This window comes from Scleropages formosus, chromosome 23 (genome assembly GCF_900964775.1).
Source record: "Scleropages formosus chromosome 23, fSclFor1.1, whole genome shotgun sequence".
NCBI classification, from domain to species: domain Eukaryota; kingdom Metazoa; phylum Chordata; class Actinopteri; order Osteoglossiformes; family Osteoglossidae; genus Scleropages; species Scleropages formosus.
The window spans coordinates 6,956,519-6,971,770 of record NC_041828.1 but is presented as its reverse complement, the minus strand read 5'-3'; the positions used below and the strand labels follow the sequence as shown (position 1 = coordinate 6,971,770).

The 15,252-nt window shown below is 42.1% G+C and overlaps 2 protein-coding genes across 2 annotated transcripts; one reads left to right on the top strand and one right to left on the bottom strand.

The window, feature by feature from the left end:
• On the bottom strand, positions 1 to 1,968 carry rpa3 (replication protein A3). Its single transcript, XM_018754375.2, has 4 exons — positions 1,815 to 1,968; positions 1,552 to 1,626; positions 697 to 808; positions 1 to 407 (listed from the first exon to the last, which is right to left on the bottom strand). The coding sequence occupies exons 1-4, from the start codon at positions 1,911 to 1,913 to the stop codon at positions 325 to 327; spliced, it is 369 nt and encodes a 122-aa protein (XP_018609891.1). The 5' UTR covers positions 1,914 to 1,968; the 3' UTR covers positions 1 to 324.
• A 409-nt stretch (positions 1,969 to 2,377) lies between these two features.
• umad1 (UBAP1-MVB12-associated (UMA) domain containing 1) lies at positions 2,378 to 15,193 on the top strand. Its single transcript, XM_018754468.2, has 4 exons — positions 2,378 to 2,523; positions 3,971 to 4,078; positions 11,170 to 11,255; positions 13,351 to 15,193. The coding sequence occupies exons 2-4, from the start codon at positions 4,000 to 4,002 to the stop codon at positions 13,633 to 13,635; spliced, it is 450 nt and encodes a 149-aa protein (XP_018609984.1). The 5' UTR covers positions 2,378 to 2,523; positions 3,971 to 3,999; the 3' UTR covers positions 13,636 to 15,193.
• The last annotated feature ends 59 nt before the right edge of the window (positions 15,194 to 15,252 follow it).

The following is a 15,252-nucleotide window of genomic DNA, read 5'->3' as shown; positions in this document are numbered from 1 at the left end:
TTTTAAAGCTACTCAAATGTAAATAACTGCTAATTGTTTAATATACTGCAGTAAAGTCAACTGGCACTGCAGACTGACTGGAAGCCAAATGGTTACTCCTGCCCGGGAAAATGTTTCGCTCTTATTTTCATGTAACTTCCACTCACAGATTTTTGCAGATGGAGTTGGGCAGAAATTAAAATTTATTAGCATATCTTACAAAAAAGCAGTGAAAATTATGCCCATTAATCTGTTTCAAAAACGCTTCATGACGAAAGGTAAAAAGTAACAGAAGAAAAGAAATCGATGCCTGGTTCCGCAGCGACGACTTTCCAGCCGCGCTGCTCACGCGCTCATAGACACCTCGAACGGGTAATACTGAGAAAAATCGTGCACAATTTTCAGAGCTTCATTGTAAAGTTCCAGGTCTGTAAGGGAAGAGGGAAAAAAAGAAAAACATTATGTCTGGAAATACAGAGACACAAAACCAGTTTTAAGGTGGAACTGTAAAATGTTAATTTCGCAGTGCTCATTAGATGTCTAAAATTCCTTTCATGTTTCCAGCACAGGCAGGTGGCCGTTTTAAAAAGTACAGCAGCTTTATGCCAAATTACTGGAGTCAGGTGATGAGTAATAACTTCATTTCCGGATGTTTAACCAAGGTAGAGGGGGAACACAATGTCGTGGCGTTAGAGAAACGTCAAATTAAACACCTACCGAATGACGTTCCCTTGTCTTCTCGCAGGATGTGGTAAGTGGTGGCTATAACGGTCCCTTTGTTGGTCACCGTTCCCACCACCTCGATGACTCCGCTTAATTCCTCCTCCAGCTGGAAAAAAGGACACTGGAGTCAAGCAGTCTTTCCCGAAAGAAAGCGCTGCTTGGAAGTTGAATAAAATCGGTCCTGGGAATGTTCTCTTTACTCTCGTGGGTCTAGGTGTCACACAAGTCAGGCTGGAGATTTTTTTTTTTTCCCGGAACCAAATTCAACTACTTGGGACATAGATGGCGCTGCGAGAAAACGGAAGGATCACGTTCCACGAAGGGTCTGTGGTGCTGAACTCCTGAATGTCTGCATTCACATGTATTCATTTATCTGATACTTTTCTCCAAAGTGACTTACAAGGTTAATCTACTTATAATTATCTACCCATTTATACAGCTGGGTAATTTTACTGGAGCAATTTTACAGTAAGTACCATGCTCAAGAGTACTGCAAGAGCTGGGGGTGGGATTCGAACCCGCAAACTTCAGATCCGAAGGCAACAGCTCTAACCACTACGCTACCGGCATGTTCTATCCAACTGCTTAAAGAATACATTCTAAACCAACCAGAACAGAAGGAGGCGTAGCGGTTCAGGCTGCTGCTTTCCAAGCCGAAAGACCCGGGTTCGATCTCGCTCCTCGATCAGGGAATTTACCCTGAATTGATACAGTAGATGTAGTGAGCAGTATAAATGGGTGAAGTGTCAGAGAAATGAAGGGCAACAGCAATAACTGACTGTTGTGTTGAGGAGAACAACAGGCCCAGCTGAGGCCTTGAAGCACTACAGTGTGAGAGTGTCAACAGACCGGCTCATTGAGCTCCACCGTGGCCGGTTTTCCTTCGCCATCGGACACAAAGAAGGACTTGCCCGTGGGGTGCACCTGTGACACACCGAAAAGACACAAAACCTCCAGTCAGTTGCTTTTTTTCTGTTCATTTCACCAGTCCGCCATCATCATCATGCCTGACTCTGAGAAACGACCCCGTCCCTCGCCTCGCCCACCGCCGAACAAAAAAGTTAATCATGTGTGCGAAATCAGGCCGCAGGACTTTATTACAAATTCATTACCTTCTCGACTCGTCCGACGAGACAAACAGGTCTGCCAGCGTACTGCGGCAGCATACTGCTGTTCACACGGGCTTTCGGTGATTCGTACACATTCGCCATTCTATCTCCGCTGCACAGTCAGGCCAGCGCGCCAAACGGGCGTCACTTCCGCATCTCAGTGTCACTTCCGTCATGGTGTTGCAGCGTATTTTTTCCGGGGACAATAATTTACCGAGGTAAACAAAAACACAGTTTCAAACACAGTACGCGTTTTGTATTAAGTTTATATATTATATGATTGCACTACAGTAAATGAAGTGAGCGATATGAAGTAAAGGAATTGCATTAAAGAGTATGCCCAGCAGAGAGGATCGATGGGGTTGTAATTTAATTTTAATGAAAATGATTTTTTTTGTGCGTTGAATAACGTGGTCGTTTTTTTCTGCACCACGTCGACAGACTGACTAGATACGAACCGATCTGTTTATCTTAAATGGTTTTAGAAGTTTTTTTCTGTAAAAGCCAGTCGATTTTTTTTAAAACTGTCAGGTGATTTCCTCGAATTTGTGGGGACGCATTTTGCCGACGGACCGGAAGTAGGGAGTTGGCCTCTTGTAAACAAAATTGTCAGTAATCCTCGTTTCTCCACATCCGAAAGCGCCTGGAGAAATTTTTTACTACCATTTGGAACATATTTACATCTCCAGCTGCTTTTGGTAAAAAAACACATGTAAGTAACGCTTAACGGTTGCTTTTTCTCTTGAACTTGTGCTCTCTGTAGATTTACCGGGTATACTATAATTTCAAATTTCTTAGTAAGAAGTTCTGTCACAACAGTCAGACTGTCAGTGCAGTGGTAAGGAAGAATATTGTTTGTTTAGTACAAAACAGTTTATTATTGGATTAACATTGGTCTTATCACTTATGTGCTTATTCAACCGTCACTTTATCATACCAGCTGTATGTTTATATAACATGCATTGCTTGAACTCTTAAGTCTTATGCGTTATACTTATTAACTCTAAAACTCTGTAGTTTTACACTGTAAAACACAGGGTAACTGCAATAAAAAAGATTAATTACATAAAATGCGACTTAATTCACATAATCGGCGCTATGTAAGTTCACATAATTACATTTACGACATGAAAGTGTCCTAAATATTAAAATTTGCTTTAAAAAATAAATATATGGCAATAAATATGTAAATAATATTTTAGCCAGATTTGGATACGTTCAGTCAGATAACCTCCTCTTTTAATATGAGAACTAAACCTCTGATCATAAGCAATGAGCCAGGCTGTAAAACAGGATGAGGGCAGCAGGTGGCGCAGTGGTGAAACTCATGGGTCGAGTTTCAGGAAGGACCTCTGGTTTCGTTCTCCTGAATGTTTAATCGGAATTGCTTCAGTGGATATTGAACTCAATAAAGCTGGGGGCTATTTAAGCTGCTTTAAAGCATCTCCTTTACGGTTACGTGATGCCTTTTTCGGAGGCTGCTTGCAGTATTTCATAATCAACTTTACAATGACTGACCCATTCATACAGCAGGGTGTTCTTACTCTATCACCTCAGGGTAAGTACCATGATGAAGGGTTATATTGCCAGAGTGGGAGTTCCAGCTGAAGACCTTAAGCATTACACCACCTGCTTCCTGGTGTGTACAGAATATGACTGTACAGTGTTCCCTTTACTCCCACATCTAAATCTGGACTTCAGGTACAACGTTATGGCATTGCTAACATTTTGGTTTGTTACACAAGTGAAATCTGTCGGTATCTGGACGCATAATTTTTAGAGCGGTCACCTTGACCTCACTGCTACTGCAGCATCCTTGAGCAGGGTAATTGCCCTGAATCGATACAGTAAAACTACCCAGCTGTATAAACAGATAAATAATTGTAAGTAGCTTTTGAGAAAAGTATCAGCTAAATTAATAAATAAATCTACATTCGTTTCTTTCCTCTAAAACGATGTACAACTCAGAGTAAACACCACACAGTGCATTGCACAACAGGCAGGGTGCTTTATATGCAGCTGCACAATTTTCAAACCACAGTCAGTTTGTCCGACAACATCCTTTTTGCCCAGCGCGCATTGCACACGTAGACCTGATAGGCAATACAAAGGTGATCGTGAGAGAATACTAATAAAATGTTTCATATTGCTTTTTTCAGATACGGAAGATTGCCAGAGAGGTGCCAAGATGTTTAATTTTTTTGGACGAAAAGATTCGTCTAAGAAGCTGCCGTCGGAGAAGGAGACTGATGGGTTTGTGATCATAGGTCAGGATCAAGTGTGTGGGAAGGTCCTGCATGAGTTTGTGCCAAAGCTGAGTAATTCAAGCTTTGAAATGAGGGGTATGAAATTTCAGTCTTTTAGCAGTATGGGTTATGTTGATTTAAATAGTTTCTGGGAGTCTAGTTGTAGTTTAATTGCTCAGTAGTGGATGTATCTGGTATGTGAACACTCAGTGGTGTATTAATTGTTGTTGAAGTACTCAGTTGTGTGTTGTCATTATTTGGACAACATTTACTAAGTGCTTGTCCATGTTAGGATGGCGGTGTCTCCTAGCCTGTGCAGGAAGGACATGGATCAAGGATAAGGAACGTCCAGCCTGCAGGTCTCACTTCGTATTTCAGGTGTAGCTACAACATTTATTGAAAAATAAGGGGAACGGGTGGCTGCCCCTGCTCTAAATACAGTTTCACGCCTGACTGAGAAGAATAAGCACTCGGTGAATCTGATTACTTGTGTAAACTGGTTTGTCGGGAAACGTTTAAAAAAAATTCAAAGCAACTAGATGCCAGAAGATCTTCAGACCTTTGAAGTACGACTGAAGACATAAAAAATATGTTGACATTTTCAAGTGGCATCCACTGTTTTCCTACTTTGATTCTGTAATGTTTCCAACAACCCCAGGTTCATAAAGCTCGAGCACACCATGAAGCAGTGCGAAAAAAAGTTTGGATGTCCCGTGAAAAAGAATAAAAATGCATTTCATGGCCTCATTACTCTTATGACTGAAGTAGATTTTAAAGGCTCGGCCATCCGTGCTGGAGATTCAGACGAAGCCAGTCTTTGAGGAAAAAAAACGACTGGAAGGGCTGCAACAGACAGCTTTATACATCTGCTTTCCTCTCCAAACCGTAACGCCAATAAGTCAAGTTTTGGCCTCTCCTATCTCCTCTGGCTGTAAATGCAAGTAGTATGGTTTTCATTGCACTCTTTTTCATTTACTTTTCCTGGAAGTACTTCAGGCATGGTAAACGAACTCAGAGCGGCCGTGCGTGTCTTTGCTTTTAGGGAAACCGGTGACGCCAGCGTGTGTGGCCCTGTTTGCATGTGTTTCCATGCCAGAGATACTGTACATCCTTAGCTGACTTTTTAACTTATTCTCCTCTTACATGCCACAGTGTTTATGCACAACTGTGGAAAGTACCTCTGTTGAAATTTTCTCAGAGGTACAACAGTAGGAACCCCCTTAATTGACTCCACACTTAACTTCTAGCCCTAAAAACCCAAGAGTCCTACTACCTCAAGGAATTTAAGTATATTTACATTTGTTATTTGTTAATGTTTATTGTTTAACTGACACCTCATCAAAGCAACTTGACTGTTAGGTTTGCTTATGAAGCTACTTATAATTATTTACCCATTTATTTGCTGGTTAACTTTTTCTAAAGAAGATCAGGTTAAATACTTTACTCAAGAGTACTGCAGCAGAAGCAGGATTCGAACCTCGGTCCATCCTTTTGTCACCTGCTGCCGCCACCGGCTGCGTCACTCGGGACACTTGTTTGTGTATTAAAACAATGAGTTATGCTCAGTGTACTGGTGCAGTCCAGTGTGCTGACACTGATTATATTGCTGACACTGTACCAGGCAGCAGGGTGTTGTGGGCTTTTGGCCCAGGAGCTCTGTTGTTGGACCGGACACAGATGGGCAGACAGCAGGAGGCTGTCATGTGGATGAAGTGCGCACACTCAGCCTTGCCATGGCAACCCCCTGCTCCAATGGAGGGGTCAACAGCATGTCCCTGGTGGCGTGAGCGCTGCAAGCTCGCGAGTGCTGACTGTAGCCGAAAAGCACCGACTGATGCTGTATGAGTTGATTTTGTCATTGTCTCAGTACCTTTTTTGGGCTCAGACGTTGCTTAACCCCTTTAGTTCTTCATGCAAACAGCAATGCAGATTTGTAGATATTATTTAATCTTATGAATTTTTTCCCCAGGCAGCAAACACTGTTAAGTTATTTACAATAATTTACCCATTACAGCTGGGAAATTTTTACTGGGTTAATTTAGGGTAAGTACCACGATCATCGGTACTGCAGCAGGAAGTGGTTCTTTAACTGCAAGGTGATGCTCTAACCATTGCAGCATCTGCTGCTCCTATATATTCACATCTGGTGTGTCCTGGACAATTTGTTTTCATACTTTCTTCCACTGGAGAGTTCCTTTGGACAAAAATGACAATTCTCCGCTGTTACAGAATTGGGTCTCCCGATTGGAGCGGATCTCATAAAAGTCAGTGACTGACACTTCCACCCCTCACCCAGGATGACGTTCGCAGCTCTGTGGTCCTCCTGGCTGGGAAAGGAGGAAAGGAAGCAGGGACTTCCTGCAGAAAAACAGTGCCCCTCGAGAGCTGAGTTTCTTTTTCATCAGGCGTGCAGTCAGTCCTGCTGTGAAGTGAGTCCTCTGACCGCACAGCCTGCTGAACCGGGACCATTGAGGGCTCAAACTGAGCAGGAGACATGGTTAACGTATTTAAAGCGATGCTAACTTTTGTCACAACTTTGTTTCAACTCAGGGTGGGATTGCAGGTTGCTACAAGTGGCCTGATGGTTACATGCATCACCTTGCAGTTAAAAAGACCCAGGTTCAAATCCCAGCTCCTGCTGTAGTACCCTTGATCAAGGAACTTTCCATGAATTGATGCAGTAAAAATTACCCAGCTGTGTAAATGGTTAGTAGCTTAGAGTGCAAATGTAATGATTGCCTCATAAGAAAGTATCATAAATAAATAGATTGTGCAAGTTACCCATGGTTTGTGATTTGTTTTCTTTTTGCTGCACCCATTGAGCTTATTCATCTTCATAATCTTGATTTTCGTTTTCTGATTTTCAGTTTACTGGTAGATGGAGGGGTGTGAAGTGCTAGGGTTAAAACCTCAAAGGAAGGACTGGTGAGAGGTCCTATGGCTGACACTCTTCGGATGAGAGACCCTTATTCAACACACAATGCTCGTGATGTCATGAGCAGCTGTGGTTTGTCACTGAGCTGATATTGCCACGATGTTATTTAACAGGGCTGTGAGATAGTGGTTTCATTTGAAAAGGGAGCGAAGCACAGGGGAGTTTTTGTTTATGTCCACATAATCTGAAAATAAGTGGCCTCTGACAGAAGCTGCCTTTCTGGGTCTCCCTAAAGTCCACAATGTGCTCTTTTTTTAATTTTGTCAAATTTTGACATCTCTAGTGTCTTCAGAGCCTTTCAGATACGGAATAGATTTTTCCCAAGAATGCTTTAGAGACGTAGCAATCGGCCTGGATTTGTCCCCGTTTTTGTTTGGTGTGGGAGCCGGGTTGCTGTTCACAAAACAGAAAAATACTCTGAAAAACCTGTTGGTTGCTGTTTGCATTTTGTTGTTGTAATAATTTACATTTATGTACATTTGTTTATTTGGGAAATGCTTCTGTACAAAGCAAGGTTGGCGTTACTATTACACGCAGTGCAGAAACCAGAAATGAAGGTCAGCGACACAAACTGGTCCGTTTCGAACGTAACTAAGTGAAGCCTTGCTGTTGATAGAATAGGTCTTGAAGAGCCCACAGTGGTTGAGGTGCACTCGAGGCCTAGGTTGGAGCAATGGAGATCCAGCCGTTAATGACCTCAGCTGTTTCTGTCCACCGCTTGCTAGGCTGGGTGAGCAAGCGCGTCATGATCCTATGCCGACATTAAACCCTGCTACCTTGCGGAGGAGGTTGGCGCATGTTAGTTCTCCCTGCTGTCACACCACATTGCACCCTGTAGTCCACGCAGGATGCTTGAGTCAATCGCAGGACTGAAGTGCTGGATCTAAGCACGGAAAGTTTTCGCAGTTAAAAGTCAAGCACTTGAATTATTGATGGTTTAGATTTGTGGGCCTTGTGCGCTGATGCCCCCTGGGCTGTGTGCTCTGTGACGCTTCCTGTAAGAGCTTTGGGGTTTCCATTATCTTCCTCTGTCCAGATTGAGTGCCTGCTCTCTGCACACATCTGGCTTTAGTTTGCGTAGAGTGGAGTCATTCTGGTCATTCTATTTCTATGTTCTTTTAAATTAAATACACACTTGATGGAGTTCCATAAAACAGCTCATGGATTGGTTGTACCGTGAGATCTTACACTGGACCCGATTTCTCTTTTTGATTTGCAGCCCAGTGGTGTTGTGGAATGCACTGGCATTCTGTCCAAGTCCAAAATCTTGGCGCAATTTTATCATTTAAACCCTAGAAAATGCATAAAACTTTTCTTTCCTCATTGGCACATTACCTGCACATAAAGGAGGGGATTTACAGAGAGTTGATGCAAAATATATATTTGTGAATTAAGTCGTTTATTAAATATGAATGACCTGCCTCCGCATCGTAAAACAAATGTGCTTTTAATGTGTTTTTGTTCATTAAATGCTTTATGCATTTTCTTTTTAATAATAAAAGTAATGTGTCTTCCCAAAGGACGGTTTGAATGGGAAGGCTGAACTCCTGCAGGCGGTTCACAGTGTGCGCCGTTCGTCTCATGGACAAGGACATTTTTACCACAGAAGCCACTCGCTGAAAGGAGCGTAGGCTTCGTTTACTTTGAATTATTCATTTGTTTAGCAGACAAAGTTGTGGTGCAGGGTTGAAGTGCAGCGCTTACATTGAATTCACTCCTTTTCTCCAGAGATGGGGAAGGAAGAGCCTGAATATCATATGCTGAATAAAAAAGTAAGGGCAGAGTTGAGTTCAGTTAACAAAATGCCACACTCCTAAAAACATGGTTATTATTACTGTCGGGGACATACAGGTTCTTGTTACAGTAGAGCAGTTGTCAAAGTGCAGTGAATGTTTCCCTCGCTCAGTATGCCAGTTCATTCTGTGAAATCACTGTTAAATTTCTAAAGAGCCGCAACGTTGTGCCTAAAAATCACTGAAACGCCAAATGAAAAACACTGAATAATGAGGATGAAACTTTAAAGTATTAGTGAAAAGTACGAGTCCACTTGAACAAAACCAGTTTTGTAAACAAGTCATTTGGAGAACAGTTTTGATCACAGAATGAGTCAACATGTGAACCCTCCCCCAGCAGAGATGTGGGTTGATTTGCTTTCATTCTTCTGTGCAGTTCGTCCCACACCAGTATTGCCCTGGTAACACACTGATAAATTGTAGTGTTACTTAGCAAAGAATCCCATTAAGTATTTCCACATTTCATTTTGATCTGCACTATTTAAAATTTCTTTCATGGCTTTTAAGGGAAAGTGATTTTTGAAAATAACAGAACTTTCTTGCCTATCCCATCACTCCAGCAGAAATAAATGCATAAGAAAGGGTTGTTATGTTACGCTGATCCATTGAGTATGAAGTCACCTCGCCAAATGTGTGACATGGACCAGAGTAGAATTTGCTGGATACCTGGAGGACAGTGCTGGAAACAGAGCGAAGGCCTGCATGTCCTTGTTCCCATTTCATGGAGCACCGAGAACCTCTGGAGAGCAGGACCTCCAGGACCTGGTCACAAAGATGTGTACCGCTCCCAACTTCGACCCTGTTTCTGCAGGGTCACAGGATTCAGTTGGATGGGGTGTTCTCCAGTGTGTACTTCAACACCAAAGTGTTTCTTGGATTATCTCCTTTCCAAGATGAAGAAACATGCTATTCTCTGTCCTCCATCTATGGCAGCCTCCATCCCCCCTGACCTCAATCTCTGACCGGAATTATAATAAGTATCAGAGGGGCGAGCCACGGGAGCGGCTGAATCAGTTAGTCATGGAGTGCCGAGGAAGACCAGCAGCAATGGAGCTCGTGGCGTGTTCTCACACCGAGGGGGTCTTCAGCAGCTCACACATGAATACATCAGTTTATTGTTGTCTTCGGTTCTCTTATTCTGCATGTAAATTTCTGCATTGGCACTTTTTCATTGGCTGCTCGATTTCAAAAAGGGTTTTCACCAATTCCTTTTTCTCTGTCAAATGTTTTGGACATGTGGAGCTGTTGCATTTACTGTTAGTTTTTACAGGCGTCTGTCTTTTACTGGAAAAGAAGGGCATAATTTATGCTGCGGTTTCTAATGTTTTGATTATGCCCCCAATTTTGGTGTCAGATTGCATAAGCTGTGGAGGCCGAGGGGCGAAGGGACGAGGGGGAGGGAAACTCGAGTTAATCTGTCTGGAATCTGCCTATAATTATTGCAGTTGGTGTCTCGATGACAGATTGCATTTGGAACAGGGAAGTTCATAAGGAGAGCTTGTGCATCGGCAGCGCGTTTTGTATAGGTGCCTTTCGTGGGATGTGCTTTCGGAGGATTGTGCTGCTAAATCCCAGGAGTCCTAATACTCCCTAATCTATTAATGTGATCAGAAAAAAAAAAAAAACACATGTTAAGCAGATAATCCACTTTATTGACCTTTTTGTCCGGAGGAAAAAATACATCAGTTACTCCTAAGCTTTTGGTATGAAGTGGTGAGTCGGGGGATGTGGGGGGGTGGCCTATTACACTACGCTCATGTGTGCAAGAGAAGGGGCAGAAATGGATTGCTCTTCATGCCAAGATCAACCAGCACCCTGGGAAGCAGTTGTAGGGCTGTTCATGTACAAAAATCTAAAACTGTGTAAGCTGTTTTGGAGAAAAGTGTCAGACAAAAGAATGAATAACAAATATACGCTGTCAGTGGTTTAACTCCCTTCAGGAATGAATATATACTGCGTTTCTACATTAAAAGAAATATACAAAAGAAATTAGTCCTCTTTGCCAAACCTTTAAAGTATACATCAGTTTTATTGTTTATTCTTTTGTCTGGCACTTTTCTCCAGAACAGCTTACACAGTTTTCGATTTTTTGACACTAAGCTACTTACAGTGCTTTTCCCATTTATACAGCTGGGTATTTTTCACTGTATCAGTTTGGGGTAAGTACCTTAATGAGGGTACTGGAGCAGGAGTAGAGTTAGACCCAAACATGGGTCTCTCAATTGAAAGGAGACAACTTTAACCACTGTGCCACTTGCTGCTGCCATTTTTTGTGTTTAATGAGCTGCGTGAATGACCTTTCAGACTATGACCTTAGTATGTTTGTATGTTCCCAGGGGACAAAAATTTTGTCATAACCCTGTTACTGTAATCTTCCTTTTCAGGAGAAACGTCTGAAGACCGGAAGCAGAAAATTCAGAAAACAAACGTCATCCAGCCAGCTACCCATGTGATTGTGCAGCCCTCCAAGGTACGCCATAACTGGCACCCACGGCCTACGATAAAACAAATTCACATGCTGCCGGAAAGAATCTGAAAAATACACATTATTTCTATTGTGTTCAGAGACTGTTATTTTGCCTTTGTTGCTCAGCTGACAGGTTTTGTATAACCATTTATTTAATTGGATGTTTTACTGAAGCAATTCAGGTTTAGAACCCTGCTCAAAAGTACAACAGTGGGGTCCTCGGACTTAGTTAGGTAAGCTACGAATTAAAATGTCTCCCTATACTGATGTCACAGGGATATATGTGCGCCTTGTATCTCATACGCAGGAATGTGCTTGTGGTTGCAGAGAGGCAACAGCAGGCACTTTCGTAGTTTTCTGACACAATGGCCTGTCAGGAGAAGCCGTCTGTGGTTCCCTCAGCCGTGTGGAATTGTGAAGACAAGCACCGGACTTCTAGCGTGGGCCGATATCTTGGCAGCCGTTGTTCTGTCTGCGCCAGGGCACTACTTGTTTGCCGAGAGCATGCAGCTCTGTTTTGGCTATCATGTTATTTTGCGAATGTTCAACCAAAAGTCCCTTGGCGGTGCTCCCGGTCCAGCGAACGTGTAAAAACCCCTGTACAGCTGCAGAGCGGGTGGCTCCTTCGGTCAGGAGCTGTCTGCTGGGGAGTGACGGGGTCGGTCGTACCGCACCAACGGGATCGGTACTCCCAGCAAAACAGCAGTCTCTCTAGGGGAACCTTGAGCAAGTCATCCAGCTGTATAAATAAGTCTGTGGTAAACACCGATCGCTGCTCTTGAGGAGGTCATCGACAGAATACGTAAACAATGCAGCCTTATGTCAATGATATCTACAACAACTTTCCAGCGTGATAAGTTGATAAATTAGATCTTTTCTTTTTTTTCCTTGCTTCAAAAGCTGAGTTGCAAAAGATAAACATCTACTCATGACTCCTTTGTATGTTTAGACCCAGTCAAATTCGCTGCATGGGTTAATTGAAAAACAGTAAAAACTGAGTGTTGTGATGGAAAAGATTCACTGGCCGCTTTCTTGCACTCTGTTCAGGATGACATTTGACCTCCTCCAGCGAGCGAGGGGGAAGTCCAGTTTTCCCACATACTGCAAATCTGTTGTATCATTGTAAGGCACATAAGGCCTCATAAATTTTTTAACATTGCCTTATTTACCTTATTTTAGGGAAGTAAATGGAAAAACTGAATGTTTGATGACTACGATGTCCAGATTCGTCGTTATTTACATTTATTGTTAGTTGACACTTAAAACCAAAGTAAATTACAGTTTGTAGCCAGTTTGCATAGCTGAGTATTTAAACTATTGAAATTCAGAGTTGGTATCTTGCTCAAAGTGGTTGGAGTGGAATTTGAGCCAGCATCCTTCAGGAGTATTATATACATTTATAGAAATAATGATTAAGGCATGGGGCAGACAGGTCACAGTTCCTTTTAGAAGTGATGAAGATCAAAGTAGTTTACAGGGCATCACTGTCTTTAGTTTCATGCAAATAGCTTGTGTGATGAAACCTGTATTTTTTAGGTTGAGTTCCTGTTTCTTGTTTTTCTGTCCTTTTTACATTGAACTGTCACATTATATGTTCAAAAGTGCCAGATAAATGCTATAAATCCTTAAAATAACAGTTTACACAGAACTGTATTATCTCCTTCTCTCCATTTTGTTGTTGGACTGTGTACTGAGACAGTTGCATGGAATAAACAAGTTGAAGTAATGGAGTACTCTGTAAAAACAAAAAAAAAAAAAAAAAAAAAAAGGGGCTCCTTGCATATGCTGCTGTAGACATACACCCTTTTCAATTTTAAATCTTTGCAAGAGCATTGCTCCTGATTGGGTTTTGACCATATCAGCCTCAAGACATGGACCCACTGCAGTTCCGTTATGTCTGCAATGCGGTGACAGGCATCATCAAAGCGGAGTGGAAGAAGGTGATTGTGGTGAGAGACCACATTGTGGATGGGTATGCTCTCAGTATAGGACCATTTGTTTTCCAGGAAGTTCAAAGAGTCTGGATTTATCAGTCAAGTCGCTGGTAAACAGCGAAATCCCTTGAGAATAAACCTTTTACTGCCTCTTTCCTCAACAGATGCCATTTGAGAATCCAGCCCGTTCTGTTGACCCAGGTCAGATGGCCCCAGTCCCCGCAGTACCAGCTCAGGCAACCCCGGTCCAGTCTGGCCTAGGTGCAGAAGGTGGACCCACTCTCACGGACCTCCTGAGTGACGTGCCCTTCACTCTCGCACCCCACGTTCTGGCCATGCAGATGGCCCCACCTGTCCCTGATGTGCTGTTGTCCCGAGACATCAGTGACAACCTGGCCAGCTTCCGCTATGACTTCACGCTGGAGAACTCGGTCCTCTGCGATTCCTAACTCTGGCCTGGTGCTAGGGTCCTCTGCCCCAGGATCACTTATTTATTAAATTTTGAAACACTCCTCAGTTTCTGTAATTCGCTAATTTCATTCAGTTGCCGCCTTAAACAGACAAAACTGGATAAGTATAACTACCCACATCACTTGTGACAGTGGGTGTTAGTGTTTTGCTAAACTACATATAATTCTGTCTCAGAACACACTGAGGCATGATGAAAGCATGGTGACTTATGAATTGCTCATGAAGGTCACACTGAGAAAATGAGTATCTCTTGATGATACGTGAAAGAATATTTACTTTAGAATAGATTTAAAAATGAGTTGAGGAAACAATGTAGGATAACAGCTGGTAACGTGATGTAATATTATTGCATATTTAAGGTATACTTACTATAAGGTCTGAGGTTAATCAGAGAACAGAGAATTTGTTTACAGATCTAAAGATGTGATAACCTACTCTGTAAATCAGGAGTGCAGAACAGGTTATACCTTTTCTCAAAGACAGCCCTACAGAACTGTTTTAATTTAAACAAATGTAAAACATTATTGACTCAATGACATCAAAAATGGCCCATTTGTCCCCTGCACTGTCAGAGAACTTGGAACATTCATTGCTGTACCAGCATCAAGTAAAGTGTAGTTAATGAAGTAAACAAATAGTTGAGAAGGCAGTGTGTTCTGCCTGCGATGATTTAGTGTTGGCACGTGGAACCCGGAGAGATCCGAGGCCAAATGAACAGGGCACAGTGCAAAACTTTCATTTAAAGGTTATCCTGGCAGGATTTATGTGACATGGCCCATTCTGCTGCGATGTTTTTAGATGATTTCTGTAATTTTTTTAAACATGTTTTTCCTCACAGTGGAACATTGCCGTTAAATTAATGATTTCATACTTGGTTGTACTGTGGTTTTGCCTCTAATCGTACAATTCTGTAAACACCTTGCATGGCTTTCAGAGGGGGTTATTCTTTAATGTCACTTTGCATGTTACAGCAGCTGAAATATCCTCTTTGTGCGTCTCCGTGACTCTGGGTGTGTCCATGCCAGTGTGCATTCACACACCGAGATGTAGATAAATTTCATTAAATGTCAAGCTCTTCATTTTTGGCATAATCAAATTTGGCTGAAAGGGTTATTTAGGCTCTCTAAATGGTTATGATTGTGTAATGACCTGGAATCTGCATGGTTTTTATCATCGTATATGAGTGTATGTATTATTTCATTTGCTGCTGTTTCAGTCCTTCAAAGTTGACTCAATATTTGTCCTCTGATCAAAGAAGTGTGATTACAGCTCAGCTGTTCTTGCATTTCCACATACTGTAATATAGCATTGGGAAGATGTCTATTTTCATATGACTTTCTTACTTTGCAAAGAACAGCGATGCCATTTGTCAACAGTACATTTGAAAAAGTAATTTCAGAAAATTCTTGTGCCTTTTCCATTTGCTGATCAAGTTCAGCTTAAAAAAAATGTCCTTACATGCTACCTAATGTCACCTAGCATTATTTTACTGTGCAGAATCTGCTTGTAATAGAAGCCATTTCTGATTTTTTTAGTAAAAGTTCAAATGTTGCACATTAGTTAACTAAAAAAATATGAAAACACATTTATAAGGT